This window comes from Pipistrellus hanaki, assembly GCF_964339955.1.
Source record: "Pipistrellus hanaki genome assembly, chromosome: 1".
Taxonomy (NCBI): domain Eukaryota; kingdom Metazoa; phylum Chordata; class Mammalia; order Chiroptera; family Vespertilionidae; genus Pipistrellus; species Pipistrellus hanaki.
In genome coordinates, this window is record NC_140503.1 from 155,559,278 (window position 1) to 155,582,536 (window position 23,259).

The window sequence follows — 23,259 nt, forward strand, 5'->3', positions numbered from 1 at the left end:
CTATATACTAACAATTTCCATTTGACATCAATATTAATGAAAAAAGATATGGAGCAAGTACACAGACTTTCTTTTACTCTAATTTGCTTTTTCCTTGCTATACAAATCATACACACATGCTCATTTTAGAACATGGTGGGATAATTCAAACACAGGGACTATAAAGTAATATGAGAGCAGCAATTCAGAATTAATCTACTGCATGATGAATTCGTAGAGATGTTCTCTAGTATGAAAACAGGGAAGGATTAATGTGGCCTCTAAGCACCAGGATCTTTACGGATTACAAACTGAAAAAAGGGCCAAAATGTGACTGCAACAGCAGAAATCATTACCAGGAAAGGAATGTTACATGCAGCAACTTTATATTTTTCTTCTTTTACCTTTGTACTTTGTGAAATTGCAATTAAAACATCTAAATATTCTTACAAATGGTTGATTTGGCCTCTCCACGTAAAATAAACCTGCCCTGACTTCTTTCTGAATTAATATCCAGTGGAGGTATAGCTGATGGCTTGGTTGCAGTCAAACAGTCCAAATACTCCTTTTAGATAATGCCCTAAAACCTCAAGGTAGGATGGAACATGAAAAGTCAGAGTTTTATTAATCCTTTTACTTGCTTATAGCTGTCATTAAGATCTGATAAGAATTATTCTTCTGCTGAGCTTATGATATTATTTTGACTCACTTGTTAGAAAAAGGATTAGAACAATTTTAGTATGGTCAGCAGTGGTTATCAAGACAGGTAAATATTCAGGGTGAAAAGTATACAAGCAATGCCTTTGTCTAATTTACATATATTACCATGTATCTAGAGCTAAGTTCAAACACCAAGAAACAGGCCTGCAGAAAAGTGATGAAGAGTTTAATTCAAGCACTATTAAGCAGATGTCCCAACTTTAATCACACATGCACAGATTTTGCTAAGCAAAGACATTTAAATAGGTGATAAATGGGAAATTTGAGCAGTGGGGGGCGGGAGGTAACATTTTATGTTTAGAGATATAAATAAGGTTCCAGGTTGCTCTTGAGTAGGAACCAGATGACCTTTTACTAGGGAATTTAGAACACATAGTTTTTAGTATGTCTACACAGGAGACACTTAAAACACAACTATTAAAAATGGAACTTCCATTTGACGCAGTAATCCTACTTCTAGGAATATATTCCAAGAAAACAGAAACACCAATTAGAAAGTATATACTAGTATACACCCCTAAGTTCACAGCAGCACAATTTACCATAGCTAAGATTTGGAAACAGCCTAAGTGCCCATCAGCAGCTGAGTGGATTGGAAAAATGTGATCCATCTAAACAATGGAATGTTATGCTGCTATAAAAAAAGAAGGAATTCTTACCATTTGCAACACCATGGATGGAACTAGAGATCATTATGCTAAGTGAAATAAGCCAATCAGAGAGATATAAATATCACATGATCTCACTCATTTGTGGAATATTATAAACAACATACACTGGTGAACAAAAATAGAACCAGAGTCAGAGAAGCATCAAACAGACTGTCCAAACTATGAGGGAAGAGAAGGGGTGAGGGTGTAAGAGATGAACCAAAGGATATGTATTCATTCACATGAGCATAACCAATGGAGACAGACTGGGGTGTGGGGTGTGAGAGCATGTGCTGGCGAGTGGGGGTGGCTGGGGCGAGGTCTATGGGGGGAAAAGGAGACTGATATAATACTTGAAACAATAATGAATTTAGATTTTTTAAAAAAAACACACAGTTATGTAATTAACATTGTGGAAATAGGGCATGGATTAAGCCATAGGCAAATATACATTAACATGTATATTTCATAGCTAATTTTATTTTTAGAAACATAGGACTTATGTGTTGATAAAGGATTTCCTAATAATTATGGCATAGTTATTAGATAATCATTGACTTATCACTTGCAGTGGACCCTTGAAAATTTAGCATTAGATTTAAATAAGATCTAAATTTTAAAAGTATATTCAATAACCTTCTAGAAATAAATAATGCCTAATTTTGTCTTTGGATCAATTTCTTCCCCTATTTAAAGACCTACGTGATACTACTATTTATTATGTGCCCTGCAAAACAAAATAAGACATAAGCCTTGTAAATGATTAAAATATATATAAGATATTTTATCTATTTTAATTTTCTTTGTGATGTGAATATGAAGACTTTAAAAAATGAAGCCTGATGTCACTGTTTTATGGAAGACTTTAACACTTTGTTACAGAATAGACAAAACATAATTTTTATCATTTAAAATTTACTGCAGCTATCTATAATGAAATAATATTAAACAAGACAACTGTTGATAGAATGTCAAGTCATTGATTTGAAATGAAGGCAGAAAAGTTTCATAAGTTTTGCTTCAATCCTGTATCACACCAGGTTTTATGAGTATATTCTCAACATCAACCTTATAAAAAATCTTAATATTCTGAATACAATGAGACCTTCAAAAATAATGTTTTTTATTACTTTTAATGTAATCAAATTATACATTAAGGCTTAACTATAGCAAGTCCATTGAAACTAATGATTGGCGTGTGTGCTAGACAGAATCTGTTGTTCACAGAAACTTCTCTCCTCCCCTATCAGCTATATCCTTCCTATAAATAGATTATATTTTATGACCAATTTTGTTTGGATGTATCCATGTAATCAGTGAAATATAGAAAGAAGATCCAGAGTGCTCGTTTTTACTATTTCCTTTAAGAGATATTTCATGATTCCAACTCACGCTTTATCCTACTGTACTCCACCACAGATTATTCCCTGAGTAGCTATTGATGCCAGAATGAGGAGACTGGGGTACCAGATCTAAATCCAACTCTTAGCCAAAGCCAAATTAAGCTACTTCAGCTGATTTCAAAAAGCAAAGCAAAAGATCAGTTGATCCTAAGACCATTGAGCTCTGAGATACCCAGTTGTTTGTTCTGCAATATTAGTTCAGGAAACCAAACATAGTAATGTGTATCTTCCTCTAGCTCTAAACTGATTTTCTCTTCACTTTCTAAGTTATCATAACATTACACATATTTGTGTAGTGTAACTTTTAATGCAGCACAGTTGAAAGAAAACACTACATTTAAATTAAGCATTATATTTCACTAGAGGCCCAATGCACGAAATTCATGCACTGGGGTTGAAGGGGGTGTCCCTCAGCCCAGCCTGCACACTCTCCAATCTGGGACCCCTTGAGGACAGTGGGACATCCCTCTCACAATCCAGGACTGCTGGCTCCCAACTGTTCACCTGTAGTATCTTTGACCACATGGGTGCAGCCATCTTGTTTGCTGGAGTGATGGTCAATCTGCATATTACTCTTTTATTAGATAGGATTACTAGATAGGATAGAGGCCTTGTGCACGGGTGGGGTCCAGCTGGTTTGCCCTGAAGGGTGTCCCAGATCAGGGTGGGGGTTCCCTTGGGGCATAGGGCGGCCTGAGTGAGGAGCCTATGGTGGTTTGCAGGCTAGCCATGCCCCCCAGTGACTAAGGCAGAGGCCCTGATATCTGGGATTTATTTATCTTCTACAATTGAAGCTTTGTAGCCTGGAGCAGAGCCAAGCCTTTTGCTCTCTGTGGTGTCAGCCATTTCTGTTGGGGTTTATTCACCTTCTATAATTGAAACTTTGTAGTCTGGAGTGGAGGCCTAAGCTGGCCAGGGCAGGTGGAAAACTTGGCTTCCTCCATCGCTGGAGGAAACCCTAGCCTTCTCTCTCCAGCTCCGTGGCTGCCGCCATTTTCTAGGGATTTATCTTCTATGATTAAAACTTTGCATTCTTGAGTGGAGGCCTGGGCCTTCCAGGGTGTGTGAAATGCCTGGCTTCCTCCATTGCCGGGGAAACCTAAGCCCCCCTAATGCTCTCTGTGGCCACAGCAATCTTGTTTGGGGTTAATTTGCATACTCACTCTGATTGGCTGATGGGTGTGGCTGGTGGGCATGTCTTGTGGGTATAGCTGAGTAATGATTAATTTGCATATTACTCTTTTATTAAGTAGGATGATTAAATAACCCCTTGTCACAAAAAATACTAAAAAGAAAAGTCCCCAAATATTTTGTAAAAACAAATTATTCAAGATAACATTAGAAAAAATTCTATGGCTACAGTATTAGGTGATTTATTTTCATTCTTAGTTACAAGGAGGATGTAATAAGAAAAAAAGAAAAACAATTCTACAACTCTTTATATGCTTAAATATCAATATTGATTGATGATTCTTGCATGATTGGTCTTCATAGTACAAAGTAGCAATTATCTTACAGTTAAATACAAACAGTTCTGACTGCAAGATACCAATTTAACTGAAACTCATCATTTTCAGAACCATGGCCTCACTTTTGAATGATTCAGCAGTAACTGAAATTTGATCAAAGCAACTAGAGTTCCAAAATGCATGGGTTTCAGTTAACATGGAACCATGCAAAATAATGATTGCTGTTATTGATCATATTTCAGTGAGCAAAAATAATTTTGTAATATTACCTTTACTTTTAACATTTCAATATTGTTGCCTTAGAAATAATAAAAATAATCAATGATTCATATTTCCCTTTCTTCCATACTATGTTTTTGATAACTTTTACTTTCTTTGGGGTTCCTATAGTAGGTTTCAATCCATTTCAAGGAACATATTGATTGAAATAATCATGATGGCTCAAACTTAAGTGTTTGCCTAAAATGACCAATACATTTATTAAAAGTTTAACCAGAGAACCTCCTAAAATTTTGGAAAAAGTAGAAATTAGTCATACCTCAGTTTATGAGTACAAATCAATTCTAAGAAACAGAATCCATTCAGATTTTATAAATAGTGAAATGTAGGAAACCTATTGATAAATGAATTGCCTTCAATTCCATTTGAATCTTTCAGTGTCCAGTCCATCTATATTGAAAACATTTGTTTTAAATTCCAGCCACTCAATGCACAAATTTTACTGAGTGAAATCATTCCAAATGTGAATTTTCTATTGTACACTTTAAGTAGATCCATCACAGATCATTTTCTGAAAATAACACAATGGTTATTTGACATTTTTTAAGCTGTCCATTCCTCAATAGCTCTGTGAGTATCACCATAGGAACTAAGTGCATGCTTTCAAGCTTCTTTAACTGTTGTGTCTTCAAGTGGAATCCATCACGCTTTCATTGAGTCACACTGGACCAATGTTACAAAAATTATGTTCCAGCAGTATTGTTCAAGTTGCATTATGAAATACGTCTCATTTATTCTTTGAGAGGTTTATATTTATTTTTAAACTACAAGAGGATATCACATTACAACTTATTTTACAAGAGATATTATTTGAATGAATCCCCTTCTTAATGTAAGTAAAAACATGAATTTATCTTAATTATTTTTTATGTCAAACTGTCTTAAATCAGTAAAAAGTACTCCTCCTCCCATTTTATTTCATTGCTTTAGGGGCCTAATAATTATAGAAATATATATTTACAATTTAGAACCATAAATTGAATAACTGTTATTTAAAGTCATGGATCCTCAACTTCTATACTAATAAATAATAATCTGCTTATATTTAGAACTGTCATTACAAACTATAACAAATTGACACAAACTATAAATCATTGAATCATTGTTCATTTCTATTATTATAAATATAAAAGCCCAAGCGACCTAATGACCAGTCAACTGGCCGCTATGACACACACTGACCACCAGTGGGCATATGCTCAATGCAGGTTCTGACCCCTGGTGGTCAGTGTGCTCCCGCTGTGGGAGCTCAGCTGACCAACCAGTCCCAGTGGTCCAACAACCCAGCGTCAGCCACGCACTCCCTCAGTAGTCGTGCAGGTCCAGTCTCCAGAGAACGGGCCAGCCACCGATGGACTAGTTGGTGCTGCCAGCATGTTCTCGACAGTGCCGCCACCCACAGTGCCACCACAGGCCTCCTGGAAGTCAGCCTCGGGCACTGCAGCCACTTCCCCTCCCTAGATGCTCAGCAAGTTATAAACTATATAAAAGAGGCCACCAGGTGGTTCCTGACAACTGGCACAAAAGTCAGCTGGATGGATCCAGATCCCAGGCCAGCAAGGGCTTCCCACCAGCTGCCCAGAGGGCCAATCACTTACCAAACCCCCCCCCACACACACACACACCATGGGACAGGTGCCAGGTGCAGGGCTCACAGCTGGCAAGCACCGCTGTAGCAGCACAAGCCTCTCCCAAAGGGGACTGACTGGGCACAACCAGGCTGGGATGAGTGGAAGCGGTAGGCAAGGAGCACCAGGCAGTCCACCCCAAAGGATCCCACCCATGCACAAATTTGTGCACCAGACCTGTAGATACATGTTATAAGTATTAAAATTTTAAGTATCCATATGAAAGTGAGTGGGCATCCTTTAGCTCAAGTATAATTAATTCTACAATGGAGTATTATTTATGTGGGGAAATGATTTATACATCTGTTGACATGAAATACATTGACATCTGTTATTTCAGTCACTCAGGATGAAGTAAAGTAGACGTCAAGACAGCTAAGCCGTAACTACCTGGCGATGCCAAAATGCCCATTTCTAAAGTAAATAGGAAAACACAGTAAGTCTTAATAAGCTAACAGATTTGGGAAATCATCAAGCTGGCCATTACCAATGGTCATGGGGTTAGTTCAACTCTAATTCATAACAATAGCAAGTCTTGAAGTTGCTGTTATTTTTAAAGCATCGTTATCTAATTAGGAGAACCACTGTTAAATTATGGATATTAACCATTTCACTGAAAAGTAACAAGTGCTCAGAAATTTAAATGAATTGCCAAACATAGAATATAGATATCAAAAACTGGAGAGAAGTTGCACCATATTAAGGTTTATGCAAATATTTACCTCAGGGAACAATAGGACCTAAACCATAAGAGCATAGGAGAATCAAGTCATTTTAATATTTGGTGAATTCACAGACACGGTAATGTTGATACCAGATTAATATCAGGAACTAGAAATTATGAAAGTATCTGAAAAGAATGCCAACTGGAACAGACCACAGAAATGAAGTGTCCAGGCAAGGAGAACCAGGTTCAGATATCAAAGCTAGGAATGCAGGCAGCAGCAGAGACATACTAGCAGGAGGAAAATAAAATTATTTTGAACCAATGGCTATGTTACCCAGGAAGCCCCTTCTTTCCCACTTCCTATCTATGGCAATATCCACTCGTAAAGTATGCTGGGGTTGGGGCCATGAGTTCTAAGGTATAGAGAGTTGACCAAATGGTAGACTTTTATTTTAATTGTTATTTGAGAAAAGCAGACAGTCTTCAATAAATAGTCTAGCTATTATATATTGAGCACCAACTATATCCTTTATACTTTCAACCATTTTAAAAAAATCTAAGGGTTTTATAAATTGGGTGTACACTTCAAAATGTGTAAATCCTTAAGATTCAGCAAGTTTATGTAACTTGCTCAATGTCACCAAATATTCAAGAGACAAAACATAAATTTTCCACTTTGCCAAAATTAGTGAAATCTCCATCAGTATTACATGAAAGTTGACTCCCAAGACTGAGCTTTGTTTTGTTTTTTTTACCTCTGACCAGTATATTTTCTAAACCTGTCTTAAAAAGTATAATTCTTAAAATAGCATATAGCTCTTACTTGCAGCTCAAAATAAGAGAATGTTCCCTTATCAGATTGAACTACAAGACAGTGACATTCATTATCACTTGAGAAAATATTCCATTTCTCTATATGGAAATATTTTTTTCATCTTCCCCTGTACACTGGTGTTAATTACCTTGTATAATGTCCTAAAACATGAATCAAGAGAGTATCCTCCATAAAATAGATAAATGTTGAAGAATGACATGTATTATCAGAGAAAACTTCATCATGAATTTGGAAAATTATCATTAATTATTAATCCCAGAATTAATAAAGTATAAGGCATTCTCATTATCTTAGTATTTATTATTACAGTCCCATATTTATGATTCTGAACAGAGAAGTAAAAACTGCCATACAATAAAATATTCACAAGTGAAATGCTCCCTCATTATAAATTTAATGCCCCCTCAAATACTCTTTCCCCATACATAGTCCCATCCTCAACACAAATTGCTTAAAGGGTGATTTTAAATTCATTGATAATTTTAAAGGCTTTTGTGAAAGTCAATGAAATCCTGGTGTATTGTTGTACAAATGTTTCTGTTAACATAATATTGTAATATACAATTGAAGTGAAGAATATCATATATTGAGAGCCATCATAATTTTGTTCAAAATATCCTACCTTCCAAATAGTTATAATTATAAAATTTAAATGTAAAATATAAGATAAATTATTATAACATTGTTTTAGATTTCAGTCACTTAAGTATTTTCTCACTATTACAAAGTTTTGGTCATCATATCTACTGATTCACACGTAGAGGACTTTTTTGTTATAGGTATTATCTTCAGATATACAGGCAATCCTCGGGTTACATGGGACTTGACTTAGATCATTTCGTGGTTATGTCACCATCTCCCGTTTATTTATTTAAAAAAAAAAGGTTTTGTCATTTCAATGTATGTACATATGTGCTTTATATTTTTATTATTCATTTGCCACAAGTAAAGGTCAGGAATAGTTATCTTTCTTTTTGTTGTTGTTGTTTTTGTTTTTTGTTTTTTGTTTTACTGTTTCATTTCATTACTGATTTGTATGTGCTCCATGTGAGTGATGTAGGTGCTTATGTAGGTGGGTACTTCATGCAGTAGGAACAGATCTTCGATGTAACAGGAGGACCTACTGTATGGGGCTTTCTTATATATCTTGGAATACAAAGGATGTTTTTTAAGTAACTATGTAGTCCAACAATTCATCCTATATTTCCTCACAAATGGTTCAGAAATGGTTTAGAAACAGGGGAACATACTATCTCTGCAGACCTGATTTTCTCCATTTTTCTTTTGGACATTCAAAACTGTTGAAATAGCCGAAACCAGTTTGGCTCAGTGGATAGAGCGTCAGTCTGCGGACTGAATGGTCCTGGGTTCAATTCCGGTCAAGGGCACATCCCCAGTAGGGAGTGTGCAAGAGGCAGCTGATCGATGATTCTCTCTCATCGATGTTTCTAACTTTCTATCGCTCTCTCTTCCTCTCTGTAAAAAATCAATAAAATATATTTTTTTAAAAACTGTTGAAATATACATTCTTACGAGAAGCCATTCTTATTAATATGTGTTAACATCTCTACTACAACCTACATAACCCTAGATAAATATTCATGGTTTCAACCACTTATTCTATACACGTTACAGCCCCTACTATGAACCTGACACTTTGGTATGGCCTTCAGATACAATGGTGAATAAGAGAAAGGGTCCCTGCACTCATCAAATCAAAAACAATCATTGTGATATACATTTAACAAACTTTGAAAATCTGGAAGACAGGCATCTGTAACCTACTTAAAGTGACCTTTTAAAAAATGTAAAGACCTATGGGCATGATCTAAGTGGGAGAGTTGAAGACAAAAAATTTAGTTGTACTGTTTAAGAAAATAACAGGAATTCTGGATTCTACATTGTTGAGTAAAGTGGTATGAAATGGAATTCCCTCTAAAGATGTCATAAAGAATAAGGATATTCATTATTTATCTAACATCAAGTTTGCTAGCTAAAGGTTGAATTGGCATTCTTCTCAGCTTATTTTTTTATCTCCTTAAATATTTAAGAATAGCCTTAAAGTCTCAGGATGGGTGTTACAGGTCCAAGTGTACTGTCTTCATTGATAAAACCAGAAACAGGAAGAGAGACAAGAGGGGAAAAGTTTTTTAATCTATGTATCAAGAAGAAAATATTTCTCAGAAGCCCTCAGCTGACGTTTCATTATACCTCCTTGTCTATAACTGACTCACATAACCATCTGAAGACAAAAGCCTAGTACGTGGGAATGGGGTTGTCATGACTAGTGAAGCCTCAGACCAGACATGATTCATCACCAGTGGCAGGCATATTGCTGATTCCAAAACAGAAGGGATCTATTGTAAGAAAGATGATGAAAACTGATATGGTGACTCTGGAGCATGTATAAAATATATGTAGGAAGAGAATGGAAAAGTGGTAAAAGAACTTGATAGAAAAATTACTGAGGAAAGAAAAAAAAAAATAGCACAGAAGCAGTACACTCATGGCAGGTCACTGCAGATTAGCAGCCAGAAATAGCTGAGATAAAGCAACAGTTTTGGCACTTCAGAACTTAGAGAAAGACATGACCAGGAGGAAGAAAATTACTGATTCTTCTGAAATGTGGGGGTAAAGGTAAGGAACATTGTATTCAACACAGTTCTTGGGAGTAAAGTATAAGCCTTATTATTTGAATATAAAGGAAAAATAGGATTTCAATGACTGATGATGGGACCATTCACAATGATTGATTTGGTACTTTTTCATACACTTAACTATTTAATGCTAAGTAAAGTATAGGAGAACTACAGAATGTAGACCACATAAAAGAATGCTTCTACTTGAAGAACTGAAGTATAAAACAGAAGATGAATAGAAGTCAGCCAGTATAAAGAGCAGAGGAAACTTCCAGGCAAAGGCAACAATATTTAGGGGTGGGCAAAAGTAGGTGGTGAGTATGTGAAACACAGAGTTTACCCTCATAGTAGTATTTATTAATTAGAAGCTGGGTGCATGAAATTTGTGCACAGGAAGGGTCCTCAGGCCTGGCCAGTGATCAGGGCCAATCGAGCCTTACAGCTGCTAGCCAGGGCCTTCCTTCCCTGGCTGCTGGCTGCTAGTCAGAGCCGTTGTTTCTTCCATGTCACCCCCTGGTGGTCAGCACAAATCATAGTGAGCAATCAAACTCCTGGTTCCGGGTCGAACTCCCGAGGGGACACTTTGCATATTAGCCTTTTAAAAATGTAGACTAGAGGCCCAGTGCATGAATCCATGCACCAATGGGGTCCCTCGGCTTGGCCTGCAGGATCAAGCTGAAACCAGCTCTTTGTCTTTCCCCAAGTGGTCCCAGATTGTGAGAGGTCCCAGGCTGAGAGATCCCACTGGTGCATGATTGGGACCAGGGAGGACACTGGAGGTTGAATAGCCGAGGAGGGACCGCAGGAGAGCTCTAGGGCATGTCTGGCCCATCTCACTCAGTCCTAATCAGTCAGACCCCAGCAGCTGGCTAACCTACCAGTCAGAGTGTCTGCCCTCAGGTGGTCAGTGCACATCATAGAAAGTGGTTGAGCAGCCTTAGCATATCATTAGGATATTATGCTTTGACTGGTTGAATGGACAACCGGACTTTTAGCATATTGGACTTTTATTATATAGGATTATTATATTATTTTCCTTACACATGACAGTAAACTTACTTTTGCCTACCCCTGTATATCCCAGCCATGAATAAAAGGAGGAAGTATGCATTTTGAGAACTGAATTCCAGTGTGAGGGAAGAGAAATAGGGAACTGGCCTTAGATGGGTCAAGGTGAGGTAGAAGGAAGATAGATAATAATTCAAGGCCCAAAAAGGTATGATAAAAAATATTTAACTTGACTAAGAGCAACAGTTTTGAGGAGATTTCATTTTTGAAAGATCTCTGAATTGTGAATACTGAATTAAAGGAGGGTCAAGAAAAAACTGTAGCCAAAACCGGTTTGGCTCAATAGATAGAGTGTCAACCTGTGGACTGAAAGGTCCCAGGTTTGATTCTGGTCAAGGGCATGTACCTTGGTTGCGGGCACATCCTCAGTAGGGGGTGTGCAGGAAACAGGTGATCGATGATTCTCTCTCATCAATGTTTCTAACTCTCTGTCCCTCTCTCTTCCTCTCTGTAAAAAATCATATATATATATATATATATATATATATATATATATATATATATATAAAATAAGAAAATACTAGAGAATTTTACTTTGAAGGCAACTGTGATCAGCTGAGAGGTTTGCAATGGAGTAACAGTACATGTACAGAGAACCTGCTGGAGAGAAGTAATATCAAAACTGTCCATGGTTTCAGGAATAAACAATTAGCAGATGGTAGATAGCTAATTGTTCATTTACTAGATAGCTAACACTTGAGGAGAAACAGATCTTAGAAAAATGTGTCTGATTGTTTATTTAAGCTGGAGGGATGGTCAGTAGGCAAATAATTCTCTACTGGCCATGCTGAGTTTGTGATGTTATGTGACATCCCAGGAGAGAATGAGTGGGATGTTGAACATACCAAACTAGAAAGGTTGGTTTGGAAATATAAATCTCCTAGAATAGATTCTTGGAATCTGTGTGTTTAACCATTGCTCTAGTGAACAACATCAGCTTGGCACTAGTCTTTGATAGATGAAATTCGGGAACATCTGTACCAGCATAAAACTGTCTTTCTCAGCACTCTCCACTGTGTGCGTGCGTGCTTGCGTGCGTGTGTGTGTGTGTGTATGTGTGTGTGTGAATATCATTAACAAAAATTTTACAATTCCAACCATTTTAAAATATATAGTTCGATGGCACTACAAAATGAATTGTTGTGCAATCATTACCACTATCCATCTCCAAAACTCTTTCATCTTTCCAAAATGAAACTCCAAACCCATTCAACAATAACTCCCCACTCTAATTTCCCCCACCCCTGGAAACCACAGTTTTACTCTGTCTTTATGAATTTGACTACACTAAGAACCTCAGATTTGTAGAATCAAGCAGTATGTACCCTTTGATATGGGTTTATTCTATTTAGCATAATGCCTTCAAAGTCCATACACTTTGCAGCAATAGTCAGTATTTCTGTAACTTTTAAGGATGAATATATTCCATTGTATGTATACACTTCATTTTGTTCATCAATTCATATGTTAATGGAAATTTGGATTGCTTCCACCTATTGTCTATTGTGAATAATGCTGCTATCAATATAGCTGTACAAATATCCGTTAGTGTCCCTATTTGCAATTCTTTTGGGTTTATACACAAAAGTGGAACTGCCAGATCATATGGTTATATTTTTTTTATTTAAAAAAAACAACAACAACCATATTGTTTAACACAGCACTTGAATCATTTTCCATACATTTTTTTGAAAGGGGATTACATAAATCACTAAAAATAATAAACATCTTGACTGATCCTGGCTTGAGGTTGAGTCTTATAGCTCACCAACAAAATTCTCTTTACATTATAGTATAGAAAACAGCACATAAGGGTCCACTTTTACTTATGATTTCCATGAAATTTTAAGATAGTGAAACCACATTACACTGATTCTACAAATTTTTGACCCATTAGGCATAAAATTGGTTATATCAATTCACTTAAAATTTATATTTGTCATCATTTTGTCAATTTAATGGCAGAGAAGTTATATTTTATGCTTGATAAATTCCTACTTTCAGATTACCATGTATCTCATTGGGTAGTTTTGATGTTTTTTTAAAAAAATATTTATCACTCTAAGGTAACACATAAGAAGTAGAAATATTAATTTTAATACAAAGTATAGTAGCATTTATACATTTATATTTATGCAGTTATATAAACTTATATATCTAATTATTTTTATCATTTATAAATTCAAATGCATACTTATCTATACTAATAAAAGGACAATATGCTAACTAGACTGGGTCGACCAGCCACCTTCCAGAGGTCCGAATTCCTTCCAGACAAAGCTTCATTATGTATTCCTCTAAAAAAGCAAGAAAAAGAAAAGTGGGCTCCTTCAAATTTACAGCATGCTTTCCTAGACTTTTTCTACTTAGAACTTCTCTGTGAAGTTTGTGCTGCAAATGTTTGTTTTATAAGCAACTATGGTTTAAAAATACAAATAGCCTGCTCTGTCTCAGATGTGAAAGTCAGTTTTCCAGATCCTCCGTTCAGAGATCTTCCTTTTGAATACATTTGATAAAATTACTGTTTGAATTCCATGTGACATATTAACTTTCTAAATATTTAATATTAAAGTATTATTAATATTGGCTATGCATTAATCAAACCTAACTTTATTTTCAATTTGATGATATACAACAACTAGCATAATTGGTTCTACTTTCTAAATCAAAGATAATGTATTTCACTTCCAAAATAATCAAGTCTCTAGTATTTTTAGTACCTGCTAATTATTATCCTATAAAATAAGAGCCTAATATGCAAACTGTCCCCTTAACCAGGAGTTTTGTCAGGGGGTGGGGCCGGCCAGCCAACTGCAAGAAGGGAGGCCCCAGCTGGCAGCTGGCAGCCAGCAGCCAGCAGCTGCTAGGTACCCCACCCGTGCACTAATTTTGTGCACTGGGACTCTAGTGTAAGTATTAAAAAATATTTGAAAGGCAACATTTGCTGTAAAATAGATTCAAATCTAACAGAAGAAAAAATATAACACTCCCTCCAGAAATAATAAGCAATCACCCTATGATTAGGTACAGTGAGTAAAATCTAAGATCATAAATTTAATAGAACAATTTATATTGTTATAGAGCTTCTCCCCAACCACTCCCCCAACTTACTCATAGGAGAGATATTAAGTCAGTTACTTGTTATTGTTTATTTTCCTTGTGCCCAAAATTATTCTACCTGTTTTACATTTAAACACGGAATACTGAAAACAATCTTACAAAGCAAGTGCTATTATCCTTATTTTATCAAGGATACTTGATTTCAATAAAATTACCAATATGGTTTATATTTTTCAGACTTCTAAGTAGAGATACATTAAATTTCAAAGCTTTTGATTTCTCTCTTGGCCTATCTTCTGTGGAAAGGGGAAAGCAAAATTTAATGGTGGGGACTATATTATTTTTTTATATTTTTTAATTAAATGATTTATGCTACCGGATAAATTCAAATGAAGTATCTTAATTATCTGGAAACAGAAATCTTTCTCAAGATGATGTTAGCAGTGGCAGTTGAAAGTTGACAACATTCCTTTTATCTGTGTGTAAAAGCTACTTTCACAACAATGGCGGTGGCCCTGCAGTCATTTTCAGTGGTCTGACAAATTGTATTTATATTACTCTATAAAGCACACAATGGTACTGTACTGCACTGGTGAGCCGAAACACTTCACTCATCTAATCAAGGCTGTCCCAACTCATCTGAAAAATAGCATAGTGTGTTCAATGCACAAAGAAGGATTGTCAACCCAGATGCAAATATTACAATAGGAATTCTTGACTTGACAGGCTGTCTACACAAGGGATGAGATATTATGCCTCACTAGAGAGAAATAAACTGCAGAGAGATAAAATAACAACACTCAATCAAGGGGAGCAGTTTCTCCAGAGAGTTTTATGTATTTATTTTGTATTAATATCCTCCGGTTCCCTAGTAACACATGAAGTTTGAAAATAATCAATGTTCTGAGTCTTATTTTTTAGTTTCACAAACCAGTGGCTGATGAGGAAAATAGATATGATGAACCAGGAAAGGATCCTCTCATAAGTGAAATGAATTAATATAGCTTAATTAATTAAACAGGGTTCCCTTTCCCTTGGACCCTGGGCTTCTTCCCTTGCAATCTGGCCTCACAGGATGAGTGCCCTGGCCACCTCTCTAAGCTCTGTCCACCACTACTGTCATCAGCTGTTCCTTGCAGCCTATCAGGCCACAGGCAGTACAACACAGTAGGGAGGACTTAGGGCCATTTGAGCAGGGAAATCCCAGCAAGCTGGTGCAGGAGGCACTGGCTTCTGGTTGCTGGGAACCCTTAACTCTGGAACCTTTGCTTTGTTAAGAGGCACAGCTAGAGAAAGGATGTAACTCAATCCTCTCATGTGCAGAATCCAAGGCAAGACTCCTTCCTGACTGCCTAGATCTAAGGGGTTGGTATGAAGGGAGAGATCCAGGTTTTGTGAGGTCTGAAGTTTAAAAAGCCTGGAGGTGTCATTAAAGAATAGCAACATTAGTAAGCAGTTGGCTGGCCAATCTTCATCCTCTAGATTTTAGTCCATGGTACCCTTCCATTTTTTAGACACAAATCAGCACCTGTTCATTGTGCTTCCAACAGCAGAGAATACTCTCTGAATGATTTCCCCAAAGACTCTGCATTGTGCTTGAGAATAGAAGATTACTCTTCCCAGCTACAACTCCTCCTCCAATAGCTGTTCAGTGGACTGACATTTAGGCAACAGCTCTCTGCACAGAAGTCCCTCCACATAATTCTTCTACCCTTAAATTGACCAAATCATAAAACAGGTACCATTTCTTTAAAAACTTGCATGGGAAGAGGGCCATTGCATATTCATAGTATTGTGTATCCAGACATTCATCAAATTCATGCCTCTCCTTTGTTTTAAATAATTTTTTTTCGATTAAAAGTCATAACTTATTAAGAGATATCCCACCACCTGAAAGAAAGTTTTGCAATGCACATAGCAACTCAAGTTTAGAGGTCAGAATATACAAAGAACTTCTCCTAATAAATATAAAAGTCAAATCACCAATAATGAAATGGACAAAAAAGATATGGATAGGCAGTTTATGGAACAAGAAACACAAATGTCCAACAGACATTTGCAAAGATACAATACATGACTAAAAATAAGTAGATGTAAATCAAAACCACAATGCCAGTTCACACCCCAAAGAATGGTAGAAGTATAGAGCCTTACAAGGCTCACTGTGGGCAACAGCCTGAACCAGGAGGAGTTCTGGCGAATGATTTAGCATTGTCTGCTGAATTTAAAGATGGATGTGCCTTACAACCCTACCATCCAACTCCCAGAGAAACTTCACATTGGCTCTGGAGCCCATGAATGTTCACAGAAGAACTATTTATAAAATAAACGTTGAAAACTGTCTATATGCTTATTAATAGGAGATTGAATAAATACATTTTGATACAGTCATATGATGGAATAGTATGCACTAACAAAAATAACTAGCATTGCAAGTCAAACATTTATCAGCACGCTGCTGGGTGGTGGATGGGCCTTCTCCATACCTATGGCCTGTGGTGGTGAGGAGGGAGCTTACTGTGCCTGACTGGTGGGAGGACAAGAACTAGGGCCTTTCTGAAATGGTCTAGGGAGGTTGACATATGCTGAAAATGAGGGAAGAGTTCCCAACAGGACAGGCTGGCCAGGATCAGAAGAAGCTTCCCTCTAAGGGAATAAACTGTCACTGGAGGTGTCAAGCAGGGGTTGGGCATCTTTATGGGCAGTGTACCAAGCACTGGATACCAGTAGTGTACAGCTAGGTTAGGTAAAGATGGTCTATGACCTCTCTTCCACACCCAAAGGCCCCGTGGTTCCATGAATCAGCAACTTTGCAAAGCATGATCCAAAGAGGACAAGACTGAAAAAATAACCACATGGTGACACATCCATGCCATACAACACTGCTCACTAATAAAAGGGCATGGTCCCTGGCACATGCAACAATGCAAATAAATCAGAGGGAAAGAAGCCTTGTATGAGGGGCCTCAAACTGATTCCATTGATGTCATGCTTCAGTTTCTGAATTTTTAAAATGGGAGAGTTTTAAGGTACCAAGTGATGGAAGATAAAGGCTAAAGACTAAGTGTAGAAGAGAATTTATTAGTAAAGAACTTACATAAGAACCTAAGTGCAATTTACTGATACTCATGTGGATTTTCAGTGAGAATCAATGGCAATGGTTCAGAAAGGAATTTTGTAGAAAGTAGATTTATAGGTTTCACACTTATATAGTTCCATTGATAATATTTAATATAAATTAAAATAATACCAAAGGCCTCTCTTGCCTTAGACTATTACTAATTTAAAATAACACGGTAGGATTTTCACAATATTAGATTATTTCATCATAATTACAATTAGTAAAGTACATATTTCTTCTCCAATCTTAATGCAATTACTTGGTAATATATTGAAAGTTTTTAACCGTATTTAATTTGCCTCGGTTCTGAAATGCATATTGACACAGTTCCCTTGTCACATTTCACCATGTCCAATGTCAGTACCCTAATCGATGCTGCTGTCAGAAATCACCAAAATGGTCTCACTATAGGCACTGAACCCATCCTCCATTTAGCAGTGTACTGAAAAGTGGATAACGACCAGCTCTTTGGGAGAAGGGAACAATCCTGATTTGTAAGATTTGCCCATTGCTATGGTGTAAATACACCCACCATGGCTAATTTCAAGCTTCGAATGGAAGATCACTGAACCTGGACTTGGGAAGAAATGATAACAAATTGATTCCCCCCAAAAAAACTGTCTTCACACCACTCCCCTCACCACACCCAATATGTTCTCTATAACACAGAATGAGGGTTTTATTTAAAAGATCACACCATCTGGGGCCTTGTTAAAAACAAGTTTTTGGGTTCTTTTTACTTATCCCAGCCTTCTTTCAATTGTTTTCCTGCTCCTAGTCTTTACAGAGTATTTGGACAAGCTGTTATCTGTGCTGGATAATTCTATCTTTACCTTTTCACATAATTAACTGATATCCTTCAGATCTTAGCTCAAGAATTACTCCCTCAGAGAACTTTTCCCTGACATCCTTGGTTATGTTAAAGCCCCATATCTTATAACAGGATACTGCCTCTACATTATAGCTATTGTTACATCTACAGTCTTGGATTTCTTGGATGCAATTAATTACTGTGTATATCCCTGACTATATTCTTAAGTTTATGAGACAGCACTTGCTTTTCAACACTAAATCCCCAGCCCTGAGCACAGTACGAAGAACAAAGCAAATACTCAACAATTAGATGAGTGAGTAAATGTGTATCATAAATGAATATGCTCCCCTGAAATTTGTAGAGCTGAAGATTAGATGATAAGAAGAGTCTTTCATGTGACTTCGGTAGGGCTATAGAGCTTGTGTAACAGCTTTATAGATGACATTAGAAATTACTTAAGCTTTTCCAAATGTAATAATACATTATTTATTAAGAGAAAATAAAAAGAGCTGACAGAAGTTTAAATGTTTGTTCTTAAGAACCTATCCAAGTAAAATAGGTTACTTTTAGCCCTTCTTAAAAATATGACAATCTGCCGAAACCGGTTTGGCTCAGTGGATAGAGCATAGGTCTGCGGACTGGAAGGTCCCGGGTTCGATTCCGGTCAAGGGCATGTGCCTTGGTTGCCGGCACATCTCCAGTGGGGGGTGTGCAAGAGGCAGCTGGTCGATGTTTCTCTCTCATCAACGTTTCTAACTCTCTATCCCTCTCAATTCCTCTCTGTGTAAATCAATAAAATATATTTTTTTTAAATATGACAATCTGTACTAAATGATAGCATTTGCACCCTTTCAGAAGCAGCTCAATAAACTTTCTTTATGCCAAGAAATGAAGCACTACAAGGAGGCCTTGAACCTGGAATGCATACAGCATATTTTGCTAATGCATCATTTCAACAAATTAAAACAATAAACCAAATGTCTTAGGAAGTTTAGATTTCCCTATATAAAATAAAAACATGAAAATTGGCAAAAGTAATAGAATAATTTATCTCATATTCACCTCTATAATTTTAAATTTATAATGACTATAAAATCCCTTTATTTCAGATGTTGAGTCATGATATAAGTAAACAGAGTACATGCATTTTGACAAATTATATATATATATATATATATATATATATATATATATATATATATATTTTTTTTTTTTAAACTGGTCACTATGACTCCCACTGTGGCCAGTGAACTGGCCCGATCAGGGGGTGGGACCAGCCGACCAACCTCGAAGACCCCTCCCCCCCCTGCCAGCCCAGCCCTGATTGGACTATTCCACGCCGATCAAGAGCGGGCTGAAGGCCAAACACCCTCTTCCTTTCTCCTGACCATCCCTACCCCCAATTAGCCCGCCCCAACACTATAGGCCACCTCAAACCACACCCTCCACCTGGTGGGGCTTGATGGAGGACCTCAGGCTATGCCCCACACCCCAACACCAGGCCAGGGGACCTGAGGCTGCACCCTCCTGCCTGGCTGGGCTGGACAGGGGACCTCAAGGTGCACCCCCAGTACTGGGTCGGGGAACTCAGGCTGTGCCTCCGATCCAGTAGGGGCTTGACGGGGACCTCAAGGCATGCTCCAAACCCCGGTCTGGGCTGGGGGCCCTTAGGCCACACCCCCCATCCTGGCACCAGGCCACGGGACCTGAAACTATGCCCCTGCCCCTCCGGGCTTGACAAGGGTGGAACTGGCCACATCTAGTCCAATGGTGGTGGTGGGGGGGGGGGGGCAAGTTGGGTCTCATGCGATTTTTAGGTGCATGTGGATAGGTGGGGACTTGACTCTGGGTCCTGTGGTTCACCCCAGACTCTGACAGGAGTAAGGTTTTCATATACATTTTACTAATTTTCTTTCATACCTGACACTTCTATTATAGAACAAGGGCAAATAGCAATATTAAATTATTTCCTCTAATTAATTTCCTTTAATGTGCACGAATTTTGTGCACTGGGCAAAATTAGATGAGTGAGTAAATATGTATCATAAATGAATATGCGCCCCTGAAATTTGTAGAGCTGAAGATTAGATAATAAGTAGAGTCCTACCTCCTAGTCTTTAGATATATCAACAAGAGAACAGATATGCCTTCTTCCACTATGGTCCTCAGAATGCAGCTTTCCTTCCCAAAAGATTTAGATATTTTCTCCCTATAACTTGCTATGCTTAAAAATGTATAATTCGTTCCTAACAGAAATGCATTATTCTTCCTTCATTTCTTAAAGAAAATGTCTAAAAAATTATAAATACTTGAGGATATTTAAAAACAATTAGTAGAAATTAGAATATTTTCCTCTAAACTATGACTAAAAGTTGGTAAGTTATATAAAATATTTCAGTCAAAAATATTTCGGACGGACATTCTAAAATGATATACCAATACAATGGTATAATTAAGACCAATATTCTGAGTTTATTTTCGTGAACATATATCAATATATCATACATGTGACCTAATGTTAAACAATCATATGTCTAACCAAAATCCATACCTTACATTAGATGAATAGCATCTGTTGCCTTTATACCACCATTGATCTATAATAATAGGTGCATATTTTACCACTTTACCTAGATTATGTTATCCTCAAAAACACATTATTTTACATATTTTTTCTTATGTAAACTCTAATGTATTCAGAAGCCAATATACTGAGATTACTGCAGTTCTTTGCAACAGATGTGCTGAGATTCTCATTATATGACTCTTTAAGTCCTGTGTTTGAAACACTCAATAGATTTTTATGCATTTATCATGTAAAGCCCGTACAATTAAAGGGAAATTTTTACATAGGGAAGTAATTCCATCATGAATTTAAAGGAAATTCTAGTTATTCAAAGATAATGTCTCAACTTACAACATTCTAATACCTTACTACACACACAGATTGAATAATTATAAAGGTAGTGTTTAAAAAACTACATTTCATTTTCAAAATTTAGCTATCAGCTCTTAAAGTGTGTATACATTTTTGAGGACACTATATATAATACATTTGAGTTTTCAAGTATAATTTAATTGGTATATATGAAATGTAATTTTCCTCCCGTTAGACAAAAAGAATGGCTTTTGAAACCTAAAAATTAGACTATATTAAGAGCAGTTAAATTGTTTTCACTTTTAGATTGTATTAAAACTGAGTTACAATCATTACTTTCTGAATTGCTTAATACTTCTCTCTATAATAAGGATACTAACACTATTTTCATTCAATCAAACATATACATTGCTCCATTTGAACTCAACATTCTTAGATGTAACATTAAGGGATTTTCTAAATTATTTCAGAAAGAGTAGCAGGCATTTTCATTCCAGAGAACTCTGTCTTCAGAAGTTTATTCAGTAGAAAGATATCAAAAAACAAATATTATTATCCAGTGTTATCAACGGGGAAAAATAACAGGTGCTTTAAGGGAACCCTTCCCACTGATGAAGTGGTCAGCCAGCAATCCTTGGCAACATCTTACATCACCTCATTTCTGACCTTAAAGCAGGTATGGCACTACTTTCACTGGAAAGCCATCAGTGGGTTTTCCCTTTTCACTTACTTAGTGCACACCCAGAAATAACCCTAGTTTATTTGATATTTCAAGCCCATATAGCTCACGTTTGTGACCATGAGTTTAGTTGTCTCTTATTATTATAATAAAGAAAAGAACTATCATTTATTCAATATAAGATCAAACTTACATATACATTAAATTATAAAAATGCAAACCAACTTTAAGCTTGGAAGCTTATAGTAAAATCCATTCATATTTTAGATCATTAAGTCCTACAGCTACAAAACAAGCAATCCAAGAACAGAGCATCCACATTTCCAAAAAAGGAAACAAAGTGCTTCAGACTTCTTACCCAAGTTCCGAAGATAAAGTAACGATGTGACTCTTGGATGGATTATAGCTCAAACACACGAAGTTGGAAGCCACAGAAGGTACTCATGAGACAGTAGACTGATTTTTAATGTTGTGCAAAATTTACGTCTGTGCTCTAACATGACAGTGTTGATACATTCATTATAAACCACAACTTCTGAGAAATCTAAATCAGTTATCTACAAGTTTTAAAAAGCTCTAAAAATCAAATGAACAACTTACTGTTTGGAAGGCTCAGGGAATTTTAGCTCTTCTCCTCTCCTCATTTCTATTGTTGGTTCCATGGGAGTGAGCACTACGGCAGCACAGGAGACTACAGAGCTGTATGATTCCTCCTGGCAAACTGTCGTTATGAAAAGAATTCATTGTAAATGTCAAAGTTATTTATTAACTACTCTCACTTTCCTTTTGTCTACTTTTCTTTTAAGTCAAATTAAAGAGATAACTAAACTAAAACATTAATTATCGTTACATTATCCTTAATTATCATTTTCTAAACTAAGTCATCACTCACTAAGTGTTGCCAACATTTTAGTATTTCATTAAAAAAAAAAACAACACTTTTCATTGAAGAATGAGAACACAGATCATACACAGCTAAGTTAATCTTTGCAACATAAGCACATCTGTTTAATCAGCATTAAAATCAATGAATAGGGCCCTAGCTGGTTTAACTCATTGGGTAGAGAATGGGCCTGTGGACTGAAAGGACGCAGGTTCAATTCCAGTCAAGAACATGTACCTTGGTTGTGGACAAGATCCCCAGTGTGGGGCATGCAGGAGGCAGCCAATCAATGATTCTTTCCCATCATTGATATTTCTATCTCTATCTCCCTCTCTCTTTCTCTCTGAAATCAATAAAAAATATATTTTTTAAAAATCATTGAATAGGCATTACCAGCACCTTAAAAATCCTATGGTACCCCTTTCTAATGACTGTTATATCCTCCAAACTTATCCATTATAATTACTTACATAACCACAGATTAGTT

At 36.7% G+C, this 23,259-nt stretch overlaps 1 protein-coding gene across 2 annotated transcripts in view; it reads right to left on the minus strand.

The window, feature by feature from the left end:
* The window catches only part of CCSER1 (coiled-coil serine rich protein 1), a gene marked incomplete at its 3' end in the record, with an annotated part of 1,087,168 nt that overhangs the window by 826,063 nt on the left and 237,846 nt on the right, over positions 1–23,259 (minus strand). For both annotated transcript variants that reach the window (XM_084881902.1, XM_084881903.1), the window contains exon 5: positions 22,490–22,610. In XM_084881902.1, coding sequence (XP_084738028.1) covers positions 22,490–22,610 — 121 coding nt within the window. The remainder of the gene's footprint in view (positions 1–22,489; positions 22,611–23,259) is intronic.